General features: G+C 52.0%; 8 protein-coding genes across 8 annotated transcripts; 4 read left to right on the top strand and 4 right to left on the bottom strand.

Annotated features, from left to right (window-relative positions):
- Positions 1 to 158: 158 nt before the first annotated feature.
- ALTATR162_LOCUS3495 (uncharacterized protein) lies at positions 159 to 1,348 on the top strand (the record flags this gene model as incomplete). The annotated part of the gene is made up of 6 exons (XM_043311103.1): positions 159 to 225; positions 277 to 284; positions 359 to 458; positions 512 to 693; positions 744 to 1,077; positions 1,128 to 1,348. The coding sequence occupies 6 exons, from the start codon at positions 159 to 161 to the stop codon at positions 1,346 to 1,348; spliced, it is 912 nt and encodes a 303-aa protein (XP_043167038.1).
- A 599-nt stretch (positions 1,349 to 1,947) lies between these two features.
- Positions 1,948 to 3,432, top strand: ALTATR162_LOCUS3496 (uncharacterized protein; the record flags this gene model as incomplete). Its single annotated transcript, XM_043311104.1, has 1 exon — positions 1,948 to 3,432. The coding sequence occupies one exon, from the start codon at positions 1,948 to 1,950 to the stop codon at positions 3,430 to 3,432; it is 1,485 nt and encodes a 494-aa protein (XP_043167039.1).
- A 159-nt stretch (positions 3,433 to 3,591) lies between these two features.
- On the bottom strand, positions 3,592 to 4,992 carry ALTATR162_LOCUS3497 (uncharacterized protein; the record flags this gene model as incomplete). Its single annotated transcript, XM_043311105.1, has 2 exons — positions 3,592 to 4,573; positions 4,625 to 4,992. The coding sequence occupies 2 exons, from the start codon at positions 4,990 to 4,992 to the stop codon at positions 3,592 to 3,594; spliced, it is 1,350 nt and encodes a 449-aa protein (XP_043167040.1).
- A 1,247-nt stretch (positions 4,993 to 6,239) lies between these two features.
- ALTATR162_LOCUS3498 (uncharacterized protein) lies at positions 6,240 to 8,981 on the top strand (the record flags this gene model as incomplete). The annotated part of the gene is made up of 2 exons (XM_043311106.1): positions 6,240 to 6,648; positions 6,766 to 8,981. 2 exons carry the CDS (start codon positions 6,240 to 6,242, stop codon positions 8,979 to 8,981), a joined length of 2,625 nt encoding a protein of 874 aa, XP_043167041.1.
- Positions 8,982 to 9,996: 1,015 nt separating this feature from the next.
- On the bottom strand, positions 9,997 to 12,942 carry ALTATR162_LOCUS3499 (uncharacterized protein; the record flags this gene model as incomplete). Its single annotated transcript, XM_043311107.1, has 6 exons — positions 9,997 to 10,230; positions 10,288 to 10,371; positions 10,762 to 11,099; positions 11,144 to 11,262; positions 11,316 to 12,835; positions 12,898 to 12,942. 6 exons carry the CDS (start codon positions 12,940 to 12,942, stop codon positions 9,997 to 9,999), a joined length of 2,340 nt encoding a protein of 779 aa, XP_043167042.1.
- Positions 12,943 to 13,700: 758 nt separating this feature from the next.
- On the bottom strand, positions 13,701 to 14,097 carry ALTATR162_LOCUS3500 (uncharacterized protein; the record flags this gene model as incomplete). Its single annotated transcript, XM_043311108.1, has 2 exons — positions 13,701 to 13,849; positions 13,947 to 14,097. The coding sequence occupies 2 exons, from the start codon at positions 14,095 to 14,097 to the stop codon at positions 13,701 to 13,703; spliced, it is 300 nt and encodes a 99-aa protein (XP_043167043.1).
- A 905-nt stretch (positions 14,098 to 15,002) lies between these two features.
- ALTATR162_LOCUS3501 (uncharacterized protein) lies at positions 15,003 to 18,730 on the bottom strand (the record flags this gene model as incomplete). Its single annotated transcript, XM_043311109.1, has 4 exons — positions 15,003 to 16,004; positions 16,056 to 17,466; positions 17,516 to 17,934; positions 18,515 to 18,730. 4 exons carry the CDS (start codon positions 18,728 to 18,730, stop codon positions 15,003 to 15,005), a joined length of 3,048 nt encoding a protein of 1,015 aa, XP_043167044.1.
- Positions 18,731 to 20,882: 2,152 nt separating this feature from the next.
- On the top strand, positions 20,883 to 22,066 carry ALTATR162_LOCUS3502 (uncharacterized protein; the record flags this gene model as incomplete). Its single annotated transcript, XM_043311110.1, has 3 exons — positions 20,883 to 21,309; positions 21,368 to 21,709; positions 21,759 to 22,066. 3 exons carry the CDS (start codon positions 20,883 to 20,885, stop codon positions 22,064 to 22,066), a joined length of 1,077 nt encoding a protein of 358 aa, XP_043167045.1.
- Positions 22,067 to 22,168: the final 102 nt, after the last annotated feature.

Raw genomic sequence — 22,168 nt, forward strand, 5'->3', positions numbered from 1 at the left:
TTCACCTCTCTTACCTATCGTGGTTGCGCCAATTTCCCTCGCTATCTATTGCAGTATTTACGACCCGATAACGATCGCTCCCCACATCCAAGGCCACCTGAACGCAAGGCTGAGGCTCACCTGCAGCTCTTGCTTCAGAAACGAAAAGCATCCAAGAAATGTCTCGCTATGGCAAGTTTGACGACTTCTGTCGGGACACGGGCAACAACTGGAGTACACTGCCAGGTAAAACAAACTCTCCATAGCTATGCTCTTGTATATACTGACGCGCGACAGTCTGTTATGTATGTTGTGCCATGGCTGCACCCCTTTGCCCGTCCATTGTTCGCCAACGCGCCGCTAACCCCATGTTCCACAGCTCTTCAACCCAGCTTCGACACAAGACGACAACGGATGGCAAGATGGCTGCACTCTGCAAGGCTTCTCTGTCGGTGGAGGTGACAGGCTGCGCAATCTGGGTACGATGCACATGCGCGTTGTGAGCATGTTTTTTTTATACTCACATCATCAGGGTCGATAATACTATGCGGCATCGCAATCCTCACCACGCTGTTCCTGCTATGGAGATCGCAAAGAAAGAAGGCTGCTGTTGGACGCAGAGAAATGCAGCTCTTCCTCCTCGGCTACATCGTCATGTCCATTTGCGAAATCTTTACTATTGGCGGATTCCCCCTCAATGACACTGTGCGCATTGTATGTACTTGGTCCTACCTATCGGCATGCGGAGTCTAATCTCACTACAGGTTTTTGTAGCTGTCCACATCGCTGCCATCACCGCTACGTCTTGGATCCTCATGCTCAATGGCGCTGTTGGCTACCAACTACTTGACGACGGCACTGCAGTATCCATTGGTCTGCTCCTAATCTCGTCGCTTATAATCTTCATTGGCACCGGTTACATCGCCCTTGACACTGGACTCAGCTGGACGGGTTACTGGGACGACACTCGCTTCGTGCCAAACCAGGCCTACGCTCTGTACACCCTTTACCAACTTGTACCACTGGTCTTCATTGTCATCTTCTTCTGCCTAGAGGCTTTCCTGGTGCTACGCATTCTCGGCGAGCGCAAACCTATGCGTAAGGAATCATCAAAAATCTTGTATGCAACTCTTACTAACTAGTCCCAGTATATCTGCTCGCGGCTGCCATTCTCTTTGCTATCGGTCAAGTTTTCCAATATGTCATCAGCGTCCATATCTGCAACGGCACCGACGGAAAGATCAACGGCGGCCTATTCTCAACACTCTTCACCCTCTTATCGGTAGTAATGATCTGGGTGTTCTGGTCGAGCATCACTGAAGACGACTGGCCAATGCCAACTGTTGCCGGCTCCAGCGCGTATAATTAGGAGTTGACTGTTACAAGTTGACTGGTAATCTCGGGCTGTACAGAGGCAGCGGCGTAATGTTCTTATGATGGCTTTTGCCCGGCATAGCGTATACCATTTTGGGGCTCCTTGGACGCATTTGATGCGTCATGCTGACTTGTGCTACGATATACATAATGTTTGCTGAATGGATTTTATTTGATATTCGAGAACTACCTTCACATGCAAAACGTGAACATGAAAACGTGAGAGCGCGTTGAACCTATCACGTGTGAGACACGCTTCCGCCTATGTGGATCCAAGATCGTCAAGTGAACTCACCACCTTCCAAACAACCGGTACCTGCCACAATTTAGTGAACCCGTAGCTGACGATGAGGAAGCTTGGACTGACATCTTCCGTTGTACCCAGCACTGTCGAGCATCACATATGAAGCTTGTTACATCATAATACCGGCCTTTCTTGCGGCACACGACCCTACCACACCCGAGACCGAGTCGCGCGCACCAGCATCCACTGGAACTCCACACGTACAGCCTCACGGCCTAGCAAGACCGTCACAGCTGCGATCGGTCACCACCACCGAACGACCGCAGAACATACAAACCCACGCGCATACGATGGCCGATTCGGACTACGATTTTGAGGATGAGGCTTCTGATGACGAGTATGTCGGGACGAAAAGCGGTACTTCAAGTACACGTGCACAATCTACTGCACCGGGTAAGAGGCGGAAAGTAGAAGCGCCTGTAAAAGAACCACCAAAGCGGCAGGCATGGGAAACAGAATACTCACGAACGGTCGAGAAGACGATACAACCGGCAGATGATGGTACATTGGGGCAGAGCGTGCAGGAACGGGAGGAAGAGAGGAAGCGCAAAAGGTTACGGAAAGATACGAAGCCCTTCCAACGAGGTATCATACGTCATGTCGTCCTGGTGCTTGACCTGTCAGAGGCGATGATGGAAAAGGACATGCGGCCGAACCGATTCATCACGATGATCAATTACACACAAGACTACATTCGCGAGTTCTTCGAGCAGAACCCTATATCGCAGATGAGCGTACTTGGCATGCACGATGGTGTCTGTATACGAGTCTCGGAGCTCTCAGGCAACCCGGCAGAACACGTTGCGGCGATACAAGGCCTGAGGAGTAAAGACGATGGCAAAGAACCAAAGGGCGCGCCCAGTTTGCAGAATGCGCTGGAGCTGGCAAGAGCGACACTATACCACACGCCTAGCCATGGTACACGAGAGGTCATCGTGGTCTTTGGAAGCTTGTTAAGTTTAGACCCTGGAGACATACACCAAACCGTTAAAGCATGCGTACGAGACCGAATACGCGTCAGCATAATCGGCATGGGCGCCCGCCTAAAAATCTGCACGGAAATCGTCACACGAACAAACGCGGGCGACGAATCCGAATACACAATCGCAACCGACCAAGAAATGCTCAAAGAGCTCCTCCTCGCCACCACAACACCCCCCGTCATCCGTACATCGGCACCAGCAGTCGCAGCACCAACAGCCCCACAAGCCTCAGATTCCTCGGCTGCAGCCCTCATGATGATGGGCTTCCCATCCCGAGTAGTAGAAGACCAACTAACAATGTGCGCATGCCACGGCAACCTCACAATGGGCGGCTACACATGTTCTCGCTGCAGCGCAAAAGTCTGCTCGTTGCCCATTACTTGTCCGTCCTGCCAACTCACCTTACTCCTCTCCACCCATCTCGCTCGATCCTACCATCATCTTTTCCCCCTGCGCAACTGGGCAACGGTATCCTGGTCACGCGCCCGCGAAAAGGGGAGTAAGCAGTGCGTGGGCTGTCTGGCTTCCTTTAGTAATCCACCCAGTAGCAGTAAGGAGAGAAGCGCAGCGGAACAGGACGGCGAGGTTAACAAGGAGAAGAGGGATGAGGAGGATAGTGAGGAACAAAAGGCGTCTGAGAGTGGGAGGTATGAATGCAGGGCTTGTGAGAGTCACTTTTGTATCGACTGTGATATGTTTGCGCATATGGTGTTGCATAATTGTCCCGGGTGTTTGGGTAGACTGGACCCGGGCGCGGTGGCGAGCAATGGGGATGTTGAGATGACTGGGTAAACGCATCATTCAGTCTTCTCGGTGGGGGATTTGGTCTGCATTGGAGGGTTTCAAAATGTGTAGATGTATTGTGATGAGCGATAGACGTGTAAGACGGATACCCATATGCGCACAAATGAAGCGCATATTCTTAGAAGACGTTGTCAGGTTTTATATTGTTTATTTCTTCTCAGGTTTAACTACATGTCTAATCCCACTCTTCTGTATCTCAAACTCGACGCCCCTTCCCTCAGACGGCGGAGCCCAAGGCGCAAACACAACCTTGAACCAGCGTCTCCACTTTGAAATATGGGTTTCCTCTGCGTCATTCCACTGGTCTTGGCCGTTGACGGTGTGGATTAGGGGTCCTCTGCTGGCGAAGACGGGCATCTTCTTTAGGACGATACGGCAGGCGAGTTGGTTTGTCCAGACGAGGCCCAGTGAAGGTGTCTTTTGCACGTGGGCTTGTTCGTATTGCGAGTCGCCCCAACCGGTGAACCAGCGTTGTTGGTGGTCGAGAGCGAGAGGGTCGGGGGAGAGGAGTAGGCTTTCGCTTGGTTGTGAGGCTGGGTGAGGTGCATGGTCCTGGTTGTCTCCTTGACTGTTAGTTGAGGGTGTACGGACAGTGCCTTGACTGTTGGTGGATGCTGTGCGTGAAGCAGTATTAGAGGATACAGCAGATGGTGCCTTTGTAAATCGGTCGGCAACCTGATTGGCCACGACGACAGTTATGCCTTCTGTGCGCGCGAGTTCTCTTAGTAGTGCACCTAGCTGTACAAGCTGTGTGCCTCGCCTAGCCATAGCCGCAGCCCCATTGCCTGTGCCTTGCTTCTCGAACTCGGCGCGGTAGTTGGCCGCAACAGAGTCCAGGATGACAAGGCCGACGTCATGCTTCTCGATGGCTACGGGTAGCTGATAGCGCAAGATGTGCTCTTGTGATTCGAGATCTGGGGTTTGTATGCTCAGCACGCGCGACAATGAGGGCTTTTGATCGGCGGGCAGTGAAGCGAGGGCTGGGTGAGAGGATAGCAGCTGGGCGAGGCGATTTGTAGATAGTATCGCCTCGGTAGATATGTAGACTGCTGATTTGGCAAGACCTTGGGGAGGCGGCAGTTGTGAAGCCAGCAGCAGGGTGAGGAGTAGTTGCGTTTTACCGGCACCACTAAAAGCAAATCAGTATAATTCCAAGAAGAATACCCCGTGCTGCCCTTACCTCTCGCCGGTGACCTCAACCAGGTACCCGCGCGGTATGCCTCCACCCAAGGCAGCATCCAGCTCTTCATCCAAGGTGCTTATACAAGTCGAACCATCGTTCGGAGAGTCCGGATTACCCGATGCGGAAAGGAAGGAATTGCCGACTGCTTCCTCTCCGCCGAAACCAAGTTGGTGGTGCAGAGCAGCTATCACGGCATCTGCGAGCTTCCTCACCTCTCCCGCCGGCAGCTGGGCGCGTTTGGCAACATCGGCAGCGTCAAGAGTAAGCAGGTCATTTGTGGTGATCAGGACCTTGTCGAGCGAGGGCAGCAGATGGGTGTAGGGTTTCGCGTCGAAGTCAGGCAGCACCTGCAGCAGATCCGTCATGGGCCAAAGTGTCGCATTTGCGCGGCTCTGCGGATGGCACGCGCGAATCGGTTCCGGACTCGCCTTTTCGGTCAAATGTCACGGCGGAGGTGTTGGACAAATGTGGATGCTTGACGCGTGATGAAATGTGTTCGCGTAGGTTCGAGAAGCTCTTGGCCGCTAGTCGATTAGTTCATCGAGCATACCATAGTGGGGGTCTTCCGTTTCTCCTATGGTCCGTGTTCTACGTCACACCCTGCCCCCCGCTTCTCCACATGTTGGCATACATCAGCCAACTCCTCCAATCCCAGTCCCCCCAAGACTAGGCCCAGACATTGACACCCCAAGCTACCCCTACGTAGAGCTCGTGAGCAATGACCGCATAGGTGCGCAGTGTTATCCAAGAAGCTACAGACTATACTTCTATCCTACTGGAGTGCCTTGTAACCTTCGTCGTAGCACTGCCTGCGCAGGTACAGAATTCTCCGATTAACCGGACCACCTACGCGACGGTGCGTGTCCTTTATAACTTCGCGCTACCGCCGACGCTTCCACTCGTCCGTAACATAGATAGCTGATTTCTAACAGGCCCACTAGTACACCTCGGGAGCAGCCTTGCGCGCCTACCGTATCCTCACGACCGAGTCTCTCTGACATTTGCTGTGCTTCGACCGCGGCTCACCTTTTCCGGTCCTTTATCCTTGTCCTGCTGCATCTTGGAGAGCGCAACAAGGCCCATTCGACTACAGTAAGTTGTTGCGCAAGAGTGTCACTTTGACTACAGCAGCTCCCATTAATCTCCAAACCTCGAACAAGAAGAAGAAAAGAAAAAAGAACAAGCTATTCGCAGCTCATATAGGGCTTGACGCTACTGTGTAAGTTGCATTCTCCTTGCATGGGCCTTTCGTTGGTTCAGAACATCGGGTCATTCACCTCTCTGGTCTGCCATGGACCGGGTCACGTTCCGGGTCAGCGGTCGGCTACCTGGGCGGTATTTTGCATCACCTTGTCTGTTTATTACGAAGCCTATCGCGCGTTTCACATGCTCAATTGTCGTGTGGACCCGCCCTAGTTCTACTTTCCCCATTCGTCTCGAGTCTTATAAGAGCCTTCCCTTCCCCCAAGTACCTTGATGCTCTTCGCAAACTTCGAGTACCCATGCCGGCCTACTGTCTTCAGGACTGTCACTACTTCTATCGCAGTGCCTTGCGGCATCTCAACATTGCCACCTCCATCTCACCTCTCTACGCGTAACTGACATACTCGTCATGGCAGTCCGCACATTCACCCAACCGTCGTCCCTCGAGGATACATTAGTCAAAGCATCCAAGATGTCTGGCTCAGAAGGCAACGGCACGACTCGTTCAGCAGAGAACGCAAAGAACAGCACACAGTCTTATTCTGCAGAGGCACAAGCACCGTTAGCAAGCCACACCAACCCAAATTCGAAACCAGGCATTACGTTCGCACACGAAGACAGTCTTCCGAAGCTTCCCATCCCGGAGCTAGACAGCTCGTGTAAGAAATATATTGCTGCTCTCAAGCCTTTGCAGTCTCCAAAGGAACACAGCGACACGGTTCATTCGGTAGAGGACTTTCTCAAAACCGATGGACCAGTGCTCCAGGAAAAGCTGAAGAAGTACGCTAGTGGAAAGAACAACTACATTGAGCAGTTCTGTAAGTACATGCCATGTATCCTAGATGACATGAGTGAGCGGTATTTGATGCCGTTCTCATGATCGACAGTTCAAAGTGTCATTCATATCCATGTATCATACACTGACCTATCGCTAGGGTACGATTCATATCTGAATTTTGACAACCCGGTGGTACTTAATCTAAATCCATTTTTCTTACTGGAGGACGATCCTACCCCAGCTCGCAACAACCAGGTCACTCGCGCAGCCTCATTAGTGGTCTCGGCATTGTCGTTTGTCCGAGCAGTTCGTCTGGAAGAACTACCACCTGACACCATCCGCGGCCAACCACTGTGCATGTACCAATACTCAAGACTGTTTGGTACGGCTAGAATACCCACCGAAAATGGATGCCAGATTGGTCAGGACCCAACGTCGAAGCACATTGTTGTCATGTGCTACGGCCAGTTCTACTGGTTCGATGTTCTGGATGATAACAATGATCTGATCATGACGGAAAAGGACATTGCGCTCAACCTGAAAGTCATTGTAGAAGATGCGCAAGAAATACCGATTCAGGATGCTGCTAAAGGAGCACTGGGTGTGCTCAGTACAGAGAATCGAAAGGTTTGGGCGGGTCTCCGTGACGTGTTGCACAGGGAGGAAGGGTCCAATAACTCCGACTGTCTCAACATTGTCGATTCGGCATTGTTCGTGCTATGTTTGGATTACACAGAACCGCAGACAGGCGCTGATCTTTGCATGAACATGCTCTGCGGTACAAGTAAGATCGAGCGTGGTGTTCAGGTGGGAACTTGCACGAACCGCTGGTACGACAAGCTGCAAATTATCGTTTGCAAGAACGGAAGTGCAGGTATCAACTTCGAACATACTGGTGTTGATGGCCATACTGTGCTACGATTTGCATCCGACGTATACACAGACACCATTCTCCGATTTGCCAGGACCATCAACGGCAGTGCGCCAAGTCTTTGGGCTTCCTCGAGCCCTGATCCTGCGAAGCGCGACCCAGACAGCTTCGGCGACGTTCAAACAACGCCTCATAAACTTGAGTGGGATATGTTGCCAGAACTGAGCACAGCACTTCGTTTCGCTGAGACGCGCCTGGCAGATCTAATCCAGCAGAACGAGTTTGCGACTCTGGAATTTCCTCACTATGGCAAGAACTTCATGACTTCAATGGGTTTCTCCCCCGATGCTTTCGTCCAAATGGCCTTCCAGGCAGCGTACTATGGTCTATACGGCCGAATAGAGTGCGTATACGAGCCCGCTATGACGAAAATCTACTACCATGGACGTACGGAAGCCATTCGATCTGTAACCGAAGAGTCAGTCGACTTTCTGACAACATTCTGGGGCGAGAACCCAGCAGCGCAAAAGATTGAGGCGCTCCGAAAGGCCTGCCAGAAGCACACTGAGAACACAAAGATCTGTTCCAAAGCGCAAGGTCCTGACCGACATCTTTATGCCTTATACTGCATCTGGCAGCGGGCTATCGACGAGTCAAACGACACTGCTAGCAGTGATGGCTGGGATTCGACACGACCATCCAGCGCTGATGCATCGGGCGTAGGGTCACCCAACCGCAACTCAGTACTATCAGAGAACGATTCCATCTCCAGCTCACCGCCACCAACAGCAATGCAGCATTCGATGCCTGCCCTCTTCGCCGACAGCGGCTGGGACAAGATCAACCAAACCATTCTCTCCACCTCAAACTGCGGCAACCCCTCGCTCCGCCAATTCGGTTTCGGTCCAACATCCGCCGACGGATTCGGCATCGGATACATTATAAAAGACGGCAGCATCTCCATCTGTGCCTCATCCAAGCACCGCCAAACCTCGCGCTATATTGACGCGCTCGAATCCTACTTTTTGGAAATCAGAAAACTCCTCCGCCAGATCAAACGCCGTGGTACTTCAGCCGATAAAACAGCAACCCGTGCCCGTGAAGCGGAAGACAGACCCCTAGCCAGCCGTCTCAAGAGCAGAGGCAGAATCATCCTAGGAGACGGCGGCAAGCAACAAACACCCGCAGAGAGTATAGCAGACGATGACGATGACGACGGTCTTGGTGGATGTAGGACTCCCCCTTCCCCTCCTTCCCTTCTTTCCCTCGATGAAGTCTCGAGCCATGCTTCTTGTTCCTCCTCGCCTTCTGATTCTTCTCCTTCTTCTCCACCTTTTCGAAGGGTGGATGGTTTACCGCCTACGCCTCCTCAATCCCCTCCTTTCAAGCCCATGACGCCTGTTCTGTTGAGCTCGCCACGTAAACCTATTCCAGTTCTCAAGACGGTCAAAGCGAGGAAGGCGCCTACTGTGGCGAGGAAACCGATTTTCTACTCTTCTTGATTTGACCATGTTTTCTATTACATTGCCTGGTTATTTTTGCTTTTCTTTTTTGAGAGGAATAGCATCGCACGAGACTTCATCATCATCATTATCATCATTATCACCGCACCACACCTACCCATATTTTCCATCATGTTTCATTTAGGCTGATCTTTGGTTTTTCTCCGCAATTATAGATGGCTTCTTCGACGCGGGCATGCTTCGTCAAGCTCTCAATGCCAATCGAGCGCAGAACGAACCCGTCGAGCGCGACGTTATACGCAGGAATATCGGCAGGAGGTTGAGGTTAGCCGAGTACTGAGTATGTGGACTTGGTGGGAGTTGGAGGAGGAGGATTGGTGGGCAGGCGAAGGGCAGTCAGGGAAGGGAAAGGAAGATGCACATAATGTATGTTTTGGAACGTCTAGGTAGTACTTATGATTTGTATGCCGCCACGCTTGGATGTTAAGGGGTGTCTTCTCATATCCACTGTAATTCTTGCAGAAACAACGCACACACACAACCAAATCATACACTACCACACATGCATTTACACGTATTCGAATGCCGCTCATCGCATATTCTGGCCAGTCGTTTCTCAAAATCCATAGATTTGTGTATTCCATATCCGTCCCGCCATGTCAAGTCACACATATTCAGTCGCCAATGAACGAAAAACACTGAAACATTCTGCTTCTAATATATCCTTGTGTCATTGATTTAGAAGCTACCGCATATAAATAAAAGGGGGTATAAGTGACAAAAGACGATACGTCTATACATCCTCACGCAATACAAATGCCACCAAACCTGCGCTATGCTGAACCAAACCCGATTCCTCGGCCCTACAAAATGTGTAATGAAGAGAAAAGAGACGAGTACACCGTCTGACGAACCTACTGCCGATGAAGGAAGACGAGGCCGTGAGACTGCTATCGTTGCAATGTCCGACGAAGATGGTGTTGCTGTTCTTCCTGCTACCTCCGGCCCTGTATTTTGTTAACCAAAAAAAGGAAAAAACAAGGGAACAGGAGAGCTAACGTACTAAGACGCTTCCGCCACCAACAACAGCTCTTTGTTTTCCGAGCCAGCCCTTGGGAGCTTCGCTGCGTCTTTGCAGAATAACGGTATTGCTAAGCAGACGCTGATTCATGTCATACCACATGCTCTTGACGAGAGCGTTTTCGCGTCGCAGGTTTTCGACTTCTTGTTGCAGTTCGACCTGTGTTTGTTTGTTGGCAATTTGTTTTTGGAAATGCAATAACCGAGTCTACCATATCCATGGTTGCCAGGCTGCTGAACGCGAGATGGAGGGGACGCGACATACCGAGCCCTTCTCTGAAGTCTCCTTCCGCGCGAGTTCGAGCTGCTCGCGGAGGGTACTGGAGGTGGTGAGTTGGTCTTGGAGGTCCTGGGGGCTTGTTAGCACAGGTTTTATTGATTAAATAGAGTACATGAGAGAAGAGGTTTAGAAGTCGATCTGATAAGTATACTCAGGCAGCCAGGCCGAGGACAAACTTGCCACACAGTCATTTGACGCTTGTATCGTCGACTTGGTTCTCCGCTTTGGCGAGACTAGCTGCACCATGCGGACCCACGTGGTTTGTCCTGTCCCAGCTGTAGAAGTAGACATGTCCGATAGCGATTTATCCTTCCCTAAGTGGTTCCTATGTGGCGAAGTTGGCGAGACAAGAGTAGCCGTAGTCAACGACAGTTCGAGCTGATGTGTCCTCGCAGTCGAGATTGCCACGTCAAACGCCGAAGAAGGTGGCTTGCTATGAAAACTCTGCTTGGTGCTTACCTTCTTTGCCTTTTCTAGAGCGGCTTCGGAGGACAGTACAGTCTCCGCGATCTCCGTGCTCGTGGTATCTAGTGCCTGTGGTTGTACTTCTGCTGGTGCTTTAATGACAGATTCGATCCGTTCGCGCATCTGCCGTATGGTCTCGACCCTCTTAAGTTCGAGAAGCTCCGGCGGAAGGTTTTGGCGGTCGAGCAACGCTGCTCGTAACAGACCTGACTTCTCCGCGTTTGCAAGTTCGAGCTCTCGTAGTCTGTCGTTCGTTCTTTCTTGCAGTACCAGCAGACGCTCGTGTTCCTTCTGGACAGCAGCTGACCGCGTATCGTCGTCGATGTCAGATTCTAGTAAAGTTAGCACAGTCATGTAGATAAACAAAGACACATACTCCTGTTGAGCTCATTGCGGAGTTCTGCCATCTGTAAATCTTGCTCGCGTAACCGGCGACGAAGGTCTTCCAACTCAGTTTGAGCAGTGGTTAGCTTCTCGTTCTGCTCTAAGAAGGGCCTGTTGACACATAATTAGCAAGGTACGAGCATCTACGCCAGGCCATGACATACTTTTGACTGTTTTCATCCTTCTCCGCCATCATGTCAGACCGTAAGCCCAAGTTCTCTTGCATCTGCTTGAGTGTCTCGCTTTCTAGTGACTTCAAGCGGGCGTTCAGGATGTCCACCCTTTGTTGCAGGGCAATCGCATCTGCGCTCACTCGTCCATCGGATACGGGCTTCACCTCATCTTGATCGGCGTCTTGTATGAGCTCATCTTCCAGGCTATCACCACGGTCGGCGTGGTTTGATGATTCTAGCTCTCGTATCCGTTCTTCGAGCTCTTGTTTGGCGTCTTCTGCTTTGTACTGTAGTTCGCGAGTCTGTTCTAATTGCTTCATGAGTAGCAGATTCTCATGCTCGACTCGTGTGCGCTTGCCCTTCTCCTCAAAGATGGCTTGCTCGCCATTGGCAAGCGTCTGGCCGTTCTCTTTGATGATGTTCTGCAAAATGTCGTTGCGCTCCTCGACGCTCTCCAGCTGTGCTAATCGTTCACGAGCCTGTTGGTAGTCTTCTCGAAGCGTCTCCAGTTGCTTGGTTTCTTTGGTGAGAGACTCAATCTTCTTCTTCAGGTTCTCGTTGGCCTTGGCCTTCTGACTCAGCTCGTCACGCTCCGCCTTGACTACTTGTAGCTGATCACGCAGGTCCTGCTTGGATCCTTCCTCGCCCTCTAATCGATCGAGACGTCGCTTCTGGCTTTCCATGATATCTCGCGTGTGGGCAAGGTCTTGCTCGAGCTGATCAATGTACTGTCTGTCGCGCAGCAAGTCGTTTCGTAAGTTTTCGACATCGTCCGATTGAGCTCGTTGTGCCTGGCCGGCCCGAACGTCTAGATACGCTGTTGCTTCAGCGACTTCCTCCTCTAGCTTTTCTATTCGTTCCCGTGAGATCTTTAGCTCCTCGAGTAGCTTTCCAACTTGCGCCTTGAGCGCTTGCCTATCTTTGTTTGCCTCGAACAGCTGTGCCTCCTGCTCCAATTCGTTTCCAGATGGTGGTGGTTGGCCAGACATGGCTCGTGTGGGCGTTCTATACCCTGTGAGGTTTGGTTCTGAAGTCAACTCGGCGTCGACACCTAGTTCGGACATGCGCTGATCCAAAGCCTGCATCTCTTGTATGGCTTCGGCAATGGTCTCGGCCGTCTTTTGGCCTAGCTTTGGCATGACTTGTAGCATCCGCTGGTTGCTCCGCGGCGAGAAGCATGCTGCCAGTAGCACGGCCATGGTAAGCTTTGCAACCAGCATTGTCGATCCATCCCGCGCGCCTGCCTTTAGATCTGGTATCATGCGCTTGGTGAGAACGGGCAGCTGCTCGCATTCTTCGCGTATATACGTCGAGGTTGTGCGTTCGATATATTTGAGGTTTTGCCATCGCGGTATCCAATTGTCTGATTGACGGCGGTGATTTTCTTCGAAATTGGGTAGAGACTCGTTGAAGTAGTCGGCGTCGATGTCGGCGAGGATCTGCCATAGTATTTGGCCGTCTTCGAGTTGGCTTAGTGAGGTGATTCTGTGGGGGAGGTCGAAGGTGTTGACCTAGACGCGAAAAGTCAGCTATACCACTCGAGCCTATAGTTGGAATGCATATAGAGACGTACCCAGTCGAGGAGAGCCTTGAGCAGCTCGGGCTTGAAGTCGTCCATGTTGGTGTATCGCGGGGCTTGTTACCCGCGTGTAGGTTTCTCAATGCTAGTATCCGGTCGGAGTAAAGTGAATCACAGTCATGCATCTCGAGGAAGCGGATTTTGGGTTGCGGTGAAGAGTACGTGCTCCACCAAGCACAGGCAGTTCCTTGCTCGAGGACGTGTCGCGCGTCGGTGAGGTTGGGGGTGATCCGACCGCTAAGCGGAAATGCAGCACACTCCCGCGGCGACGTCGTCAATCGCCGTGTGTCGAGTCGTAAAGTCGTGAATCGGTCGTAGAGTGAGGGGCATCAACGTGACAATCCCTAATGGCCTTCTGACAGACGGGACATGACGCGCATAAAGCCGCCGTTGTGCTGAGACAAGATGCACGTCCCCTTGGGGCTGGCATCCGCGGGGAAAGAGCCGCTGCAGGGTTCCACCATCTTACCATGGACATCAAGATCATCAGGTACAACAGAGGCCTACACCATACCCAAGTTTCGCAGTGGTCAGGCATAATAGAGTATTAATCCGGTGTACGGGTATCGCATACAGGCCCTCTCAAAACATGTATGTATGGCGCGACATGAAATCGTACATGGCAACCACAAAAGCAAAGGTATCAATACAATCTGTAACTTAATCGTCGTGAGAAACGCCAACTAACCCGAATCTCTCGTCGACTCCAAACTCCAACCGTATAATCATGAGGGTGAACAATCTAACAGCCACTTTGTTCATTTGCATGTCCTTGCTCTCTCTCGCACCATCCCAGCCTACGCCTTATCGTTTTGCGTAGTAACAATGCCATCCTCCTCAATCTCGCACTTGTACACGTCGCTCAACGTCGACACCAACTCGAGAGCAGAAGCGGGGGCCTGGGCAGCGAAGCCCTTGATGATGTTGTATTCGTGGGTAATGACACCTAAAGTAACCTTGTTAGCAAAGTACCTCCTACATATGGCGCATATACCGCGACTATCTTGTATATGTCGTGCATGGGTGTGTAAAGTGTCTCTTACCCTTGGCCTGTCTGATAGCCTCCTTGCTCTGCTCGACGATCTCGTCGGGTGTGTCCTTTGGCCAGCTGATGATAACCGAGCGGTGAGGTGCGGCGGCCATGACGAAAGCTGCGAGGAGCGCAACAAGGAAAGAGAAGACAGCGAAGCGCATTCTGTCTGCTTATGCGAGGTAGCGTAGTCTTGTAATGTACGACTTGCGGGTCGCGGCAAGTAATCGGATGGGGGCTCGTAGAGTGAAGAAGCGTGGATTATAGCGTCGCAGACGTCGGACGAGTGTCTTATCGGAATACAGCGCTGGCGCACAGCGTAGTAGGCTTGTTGGTCGTACTGGGCGTGGTTTGTAGGTGCCTAGGGGAAACGAGGAAGGTGGTTGTTTCAAATGGGTGGTCCGGAAGCGGAAGGCGGAAGGCGCGTCATCGTCCTCACATGGCAGCCGCACTGTACTCTTCGTCACATGGATGCAATCTTGGCGACAATTCATCGCATCGTCGTCTCTATTAAGTGTTTGTTGTTTCACGCAATGTTATGCAAGTTTTGGAATTTAATCCTTTATTTGTCTACTTGGACTTGCCACCTGGCTCCAGGCTCACGACAAGTGCCATGGCAAGGTGTAAAATGAAAAAGTAGCCGCCCATACGGCGACAGTGCTAGTACTCGTGCTCATTCGTTTTCGTGCTCATGCTAAAACGTTCCTTTTGGTGCACCAAGGTGCCGTATCGGGAAGACAAGTGTTGGAATGGAAGTAATGGATGGGCAAAATGAAGGGATAGAATACAATCAGTGAAAGGGGAAAAACGCCATATAGCCCATCAAGCCGTACGCCGTGTGAATGCCGAATGCTGCCTAGGCTGCGCGATGATGCTCGTGTAGTCGTACTATACAAGATCGATCCGCCCATTGAGAACAGGCAGGACTGATAGATAGAGGAAAGATCGACCCATCAAGATGACAAACGCCAACACCAGTGTAACCTACTGGTAAGCATGTTGCGTAGTGATGTTCGTTTGGGCAGACCGTAGCTCGTCAAGTCATAACCTCGTTGACCGTCTAGCTCTTTTAGAACCAGGTGCCGTTGCCACCATTGGTTTGAGCAACACCGTACTGGTGCTGGTTCTGGTAACCCTGATAGTTCTGACGGTTGCCTTGCATAGGGTTGTGCATGTGTTGTGGGTTGCTCAAGCGGTGTGGCTGACGGTGGGGTTGAGGTGAAATGATACTAGGACCGTACGCGGTTGCCGTGTACATTGGTGTCTGAAAGCCAGAAGAGCCGTTGGGACCTTGGTAGCTAGCTGGAACATTACCAGACTGGTATTGGGGTGGGGCCTGACTGAATACTGCGCTAGCCTCGGAGTCCTGAGTAGTACCAGGGGAAGCCTGACCGGAAGAAGTACGACCGGTGTATGCAGCAAGACGGCTCTCACGCTCTCCAACCTTGCTCATAATACGACGACCATACGGAGTCTGGCGGATTGAAGGCAGTATCGGACGCATAGCCTCAATAAGGTGCACGCATAGCTCGGCGGGAGCAAACTCGAGTGCAGTCTGAATAACATAGTTGCCGTATGAGTCGCGCATGAGCTGCTCAAGCTGCTCGACGTCAAGCAACTCTTCAATCATCATGCCCTTGACGTGTGGCTCAGCACAGCGGATGCACTTCTCGATGACGTTGGAACTGAACTTCTGCTTGGACAGCTCGCAAATCTTGCCCTGGAAGCCCTGACACATGGGCGTTGTGAAGGCAGCGTCGTTGAGATCAAGGATGTACTGAACAACATAGTTGCCGAATGGGTCCTGCACAAGGTGGAAGCTGTGTGCAGTGATCTTGCGAATGAGGTCGACCTTCTGGAAGCCAACGGCGTGATCAATGCAACGCTGAAGAACACAGCAACCATGGCGGTGTGTGCCGACAGTAATGCAGTTCTCGCCTACAGCATCGAAGATGAACTGAGCCTCCACGGACTTGAGGTGGTTCAAGCACTTCTGGATGACGTGGTTGCCGTTCAGATCCTGGATGAGATCCACAACCTGTCCTGACAATGCTCGGATAATCATTTGGGTCTGTGAAGGGATTAGCCCGGAAGCTGGGGAAGATAAAGGGTCGTCACGAACCTGATCATCGGTGGAGATGAACTCGATCATCTTCTGCAAGGCGCGAGTGCCGTGCTGGTTGAACGCAATCTGAACCATAGCAGGTGAGGCATTGCGAACAAGCGTATTGCGCTGCTCGTCGTTGCAGTATTCCAACAACTTCTGGCAGAGGTAGTTGCCGAAGGGGTCGGTCATGAGTTCAACAACATGAGGGGCAGTCTCGTCGAAGATGATCTGAATGTTTTCCGCGTTGCGCTCCTCAAGCTTCTTCTGCAGGAACCGGCAGCCGTGCTGATCTTTACACAAGCTGTAGATCTCGTGACGGGGCATGGTCTTCAGATCGTAGTTCATGTACTTGTTGGCATCGTTTTGCAGTCGACGGCTCTGAATGACGCGAGCCTGGCTGTCCTGTACACGGCCACCTGGTCCATAGGTAGCGTATGGGTTGTACTGCGGCGGTCCGCTACCGTACATCCCGTTAGGACCGTAAGCAGGAGGTCCACCGAACTGAGGTCCGGAACCAGCTCCAGCCCCGAGGTTGAGACCGTTCATAGCGCCGTTGAGCATATTCATACCGTATCCATAGTAGCCTGGATTGGCAGCTGAGACACTGGAGTACTGTGACATAGCTGGTGAACCGACTGTCGACGGGACTCCGCCGTTGCCGTTAGCAGCTGATGTGATTGCGGGGCCGAAAGGAGCAGCGCTCGCGTGCAACCCTGACTGTGGGGATCGATACTCAGCCTCTCGATTACCGAGCGACAGGTCACGGCTGTTACGGTTGGACAGAACATTCGACGGAATACGACCAAGACTAGCGTTGTGGTTGTGGAATTGCTGCGAGTGCGTGAAACCGATGCTACTGGCACCGTTGCCTCCATTCTTGAGGGTTGGAACATCGTTCGTAGAGTAGGACTGGGTCAACTTGGGCATGCCGTTGGTTGGGCCGCCGTAGCTAGAGCGCTTAGACTCGTTGTTCTTGGGGCTGAAGTTGAACTCAACCGAGCGACGGTTGTTCTTGGGCGTATTCTCGACATTGCCGTTGGAACGACCAGATTCATAATCGTCCATCTGTGAGGCTTTATGGAAAGTGTTAGCAGGAAGGGACTGTTGAGCCTGACGGTGACGGAATCCGTTCCAACCAGTGGATTGAGCATCCGGGCCAGGGGATTGTGAGAGGGCCAAATCAAGTGCAGCAGAAGATGCAGAGAGTTTCGTACCATTACCAGCACCGTCGCGACGGACCAAGACTGGAAAGTCGTCCTTTGTGTTGCCCATTTGAAGGAACGCCTTGTGATCTTGAGAAGCAGCTGAGTCATCACCAAACAAGAAACCAGCTGTGTCAATGTGACCCAGAAGAGAGGTCACATCTGGAAGGCCGCTGCGGTTGCCGTAATCCATTCTGGTAACGGGCATCGACATGCGGTTGTTTCTATCTGAGTCAGCTCTGTAGGAAGTAAAGTGGTGGAGGGTAAACTTACTTGCGGGCAGCCGGACTCAGAGGAGTGAAGTCGTCGTTCTCGAAATCGTCGTGGTCCTCATCAGAGTTGCGACGAGATCCTGGCATCGAGTGCGAAGGCAAATTGCCGTTGCCCTGGAAGTTGGCAGGAGGAGAAGTAACCTGAGAGTTGGCGCGGCTACCGCGTGTGGTAATACCCGGATTGATACTGGACATACTGAAACGGTTCGGGCGCGATAGCGCAGACGGGAAACCTTTGCTCTCGTTATACTCAGGCGGTGTGGTGGGCTGGCTATGAGCAGGTCCGCCGTAGTGATCGGTTGAGAATCGGTTGATGTCAGCCTCGCCATGCTGGGCTTGCAAGTTAAGAAGCTCCATCTCAGCGTCAAAGCGCCGTTTCGCTTCTTTGAGATACTCGTGTTCGATTCGTTTCCTCTCGAGCTAGCAAGCTGTTAGCTGGTCACGCGAATCGGCAAGTGGGTTTGTCACGACGCAACAACGTCGCTCGGGATACAAGATGAGTGCAAATGCGAAAAGATGAGGGTATAGATAGGGAATCGGAGTCTCAAATCGAGACAAGAAAATGTACAGGCGTGATAATAGCAATGTGGCTTTTGCAGACGGTGGACTTTCGTTGTGGTGTAGGAGGAACAAAGGCGAGAGACGGCTGTTGACTGATTTGAGCGTCGTCGCCTTGACAGGTAACCTTGGCGACTGCAATCTCACTTCCAATAGGAAATGAGGGGTAGCGAGTGAGAGGCGTTAAAAGACGCAGTGAAGTAGACTTACAACTTGGAGCTTGTGGTACGTCTGTTGGCATTGGTCGTTAGCCCAAAGTCTTGTTCACCGCGTGTGTATATGCAGCTGACGGCCAGCAACTTCAACAGCCATCGGAGCTATACGATCTCGTTTCAAGTCTGTCCGACATGGCTGTGACAGCTGTTGAGTACTGATATGCGAAGCGCTGCGGAGCGCCAGCACCTAACGTCCGCCTCTTACTTGTACGAGAGTGCCCACATACCGCTGTAGTAAATTCGGCCGGCTCTGCCGCCTGTCTGCGTTGTTGTCCAATTGGCGACAATGGTGTGCTCATGGTTGGAATGTTGTTGGTCGTGAAGCGCCGCTGCAGGGTCGCGCGGCCATCGCCGTTCTGAGCGGCACGATTCAGGGAAAGGAACGACGATTCTTCGCGGGGAGATCTGAGGCCGTTGCCTCCTCCTATGCCTTGGTAGGCCATACTGACTAGAATACTAGAAATACACTGGCAGTCAAGTCAGCGCGACTTCCCAGGAAGCTGGTGTGGGGGATTGGCGGGCGGTGTGATTTCACATGAGAGCCGCAGCCACTTGTCGCAGCACACAGCAAGCGCAGTTACATACAGATAATTCGTACACAGGGCAAATGCCCTTACTACCCTCGCTGCTCGCTGTTCTTGATCTTACAGAGTTGAGACGGAATCGTTGTTGGAGGCTCGGTACGTAGGCAGGAACGGAAGTCGCTGTCGAGCGGGTCGCAGCAACGTGCACTTGACGGCCTATGCACGGCACGAGTCGTGGGTAAGGACAGTCTGAGAAAGCCTGGAAGTGTTGGCCAACAGTTCAAACTTCAGGCGCCGAAAGAGCAAGTCTACAGATGAAGCGGGAGTGGAGCGTTGGACTCAAGAGCTCAGGGTCCATCACTGATCAGGGGACGATGTGGCGCTCAACTAGTGCTGGGTGGGATTCCGCACATATTGCGCATCTGCTTGTCGCGTACTGTGCCCAATTGAGGTTTTGGACCCTCCTGTTCTCCCGCAAGTCTTCTACTGTACATGCACAGATACTTTAGAAAGCAACTAGCACTCAAAAGCGAATCTCGTGTCAAGGATTGAGGATGCATTATAGTCATGGCCTCGGAACCAACAGCTGAATCGAATATAGCATCCCACCTCCTGCGTGTCGTCCCAGCCTTTCGCGCAGCTGTCACAGCCTTTCGTTATTTAACACGACCCACTCTAACTCGATATGCGCGGCAAACGTGGTTCTGAATGCTTCTCTACAGCGCGTTCCAGGCCCCTGGAGTGGGATGGAGATGCCGGCGGGCGGTGCGCAATACCCTCACGTCATCCGGCAGCTCTTCGCCCAGAAAGTCGTCCGACCAGTCAAGGTTGCAGCATCTAGTAGTACCGCCATACAGTACAAGGAGGGGCAGTGTAGCTTCCACGGCCGAAGGACTGGCGGGGCATCAATCGTCTCAAACACCGACGCATGCCGCTACGCATGCCGCGCCAGTATGGTAGAAAGATGTTGTGCAGAAGCGTGAATTGGGCTCTATCAAGAAAGACCTGCTATCTGCCACTGGAAGGTGTTGATGAGGTTGATGATGAGGCGCCTTCAGTCAGCACTTGTTCAGTTGCGTGGTCTTCTGTCTTCGCCATCGCCATATATGCTTTTCTTTACGCCAACGGCGATCTTCTCAAATGAGGCGTCTCGTTTTCCAATGCAGCCGATACGGTTAGGTAGGGCCTGACCGTCCTCGTTTCAGAATCGAGAACCAGGCATTTCCCCGCACGCGCCATGCATCTGCCAATCAGCAAGCAATGCAAAGTGAACTCCGTGGGACCGGCTAAAAGCAGGGCAAAGCGGTGCTCCTGATGTAACCATCGCCGGGATGAAAGTAACGCATGCGAAGATATCGATCGCAAGTGATTTCGGACGGCGAGCTTTCATTGCGACGTCCTCATAAAGTTCCTCGTGGCAGGAAGCCGCAACACGTGCGCTGCTTGGCTGGTCTACTAGCGAATCAGGGCTTAGGGCCAGGCTATCGGAACCTCTGCACCCGACGAGCAATGCACCCGACAGTTGCGCCTTCATTACCATTTGCCACGCCCCGATGTGTTCTTGCAAAACAGCCTCGGAAACGATGCAAGGTATAAGTGACGGCACAGTGGCCATGTACATAGTCACCAAGGTGGCTACATTCTGGGAGAGGTCCTCAGCATCCTGGAAAACGAACAAGAAGTTACCTAGATATTGTAGGCACTAGAGTCATTCATCAACTTATAATCGATTCAACGACATCGATATGTCTGTGTATACACCAACGCTCTGAACAGATATATATGCGGAGCTATGGCTCACCTAGCTATGACAGTCCTGTCCGAACATCACTCCTCAGTGCATCGAAGCCGAACCTTGAGTCAATATCATGTAGTTGGAAAGTGCAGAGCCGAGGCTTCGACATCGTCGGTGAGAGTCCCCTCACTATTGGCGGCGCTCAGTCCCCTCTTTTGACGCGATCGGACCCGCAACGCGCTGTAAGCTTAGTAAACATAGGCAGTGACGTTCTTATTGAAATACTCAGATTCCGCACTGTAGGTTTGTTTGCGTATCTCAGATGCGAACATAGATATGTCGAATATATTACAAAACGTTCTTAACATCCTTGTAACTTCTGTCGGTCATGTCGCACTCAACCCTCTCGTGACGGCAGCTCTGCTATGGGCGTTGACGAAAGGACCTACACAACTTCGTAGCCAACTTACAACTCGGATTGCTGCTCTTCGGGACCCTCATAAATATGCACGGGTTCTAAAGGCCTTGAAGTGGTGTCTGATAGCTGGTACAACAAGAGTCGTTAATAAGCAGCTCAACCACATCGCCCTAAATGCTGGCAGGTTGCGAAGTGAGAAGGCAAGGTGGAACTGGAGCCGGGAGGTGGCGGTCATCACAGGAGGCTGTAGCGGAATTGGAGAGCTAGTGGTTAAGAGATTGATCAACAAAGGGATCAGAGTAGCAGTGCTTGATATTCAGCAACTGCCCCCGAGTTTGCAGGGCTGTAAGTTGGATCAATACTCGCTATGATAACCGTCGCCTAGTACTAACGCGCATTACAGATGCAGGCCTGAAGTTCTTCAAATGCGACGTTACTGACCCATCCGAGGTCTATGCAGTCGCTGAAAAGATCAAGGAGACAATGGGTGCACCTACTATCCTGATCAACAACGCAGGTATCCTGGCAGCCCATACCATCCTTACTACATCTGACGGGTATCTCCGGAAGATTTTCGATGTGAATGTGCTCAGCAACTGGTACACCACCAAAGCCTTCTTGCCGGATATGCTTCGACATAACAAGGGCCACATCGTGACCATCGCGAGCACCGCGAGCTTTATTAGCGTTGCTGGTCTAGCGGACTACACAGCCACAAAGGCGGCTATTCTGAGCTTCCATGAAGGTACGCAGTTTGTTCTTCCTCTTGTATGCCGCACGCTGACCTATGATAGCGCTTAACCAGGAGCTCAAGCATCACTACAACAGCCCAAGCGTGCTCACCACATCCATACATCCCAATTGGGTCCGCACACCTTTGATCGCACCCGTCGAAGAAGCACTCAAGAAGCGAGGATCAGCTGTTATCGAGCCTACGGCCGTTGCAGATGCGGTTGTTGGGAGAATCATAAGCTGCAGTGGCGGGCAGGTCGTGTTGCCTAACAGTGTGAGCAAGGTCAGCTTGTTGAGAGGACTGCCGAATTGGCTACAAGAGAGTCTTCGAAGCGGTGTGAGCAAGACCATTTACAGCAGTGTTAAATAGGCGCAATTGGTTTCGTGTGTGGCAGTCCCGTAGTCGTAGTGTAATGTACTACCACTCACAATCCATGCGACCATCCCCAGGAAGAAAGCTGCTGGCTCCGGT

This window comes from Alternaria atra (genome assembly GCF_907166805.1).
Source record: "Alternaria atra isolate CS162 genome assembly, contig: 22, whole genome shotgun sequence".
NCBI classification, from domain to species: Eukaryota; Fungi; Ascomycota; class Dothideomycetes; order Pleosporales; family Pleosporaceae; genus Alternaria; species Alternaria atra.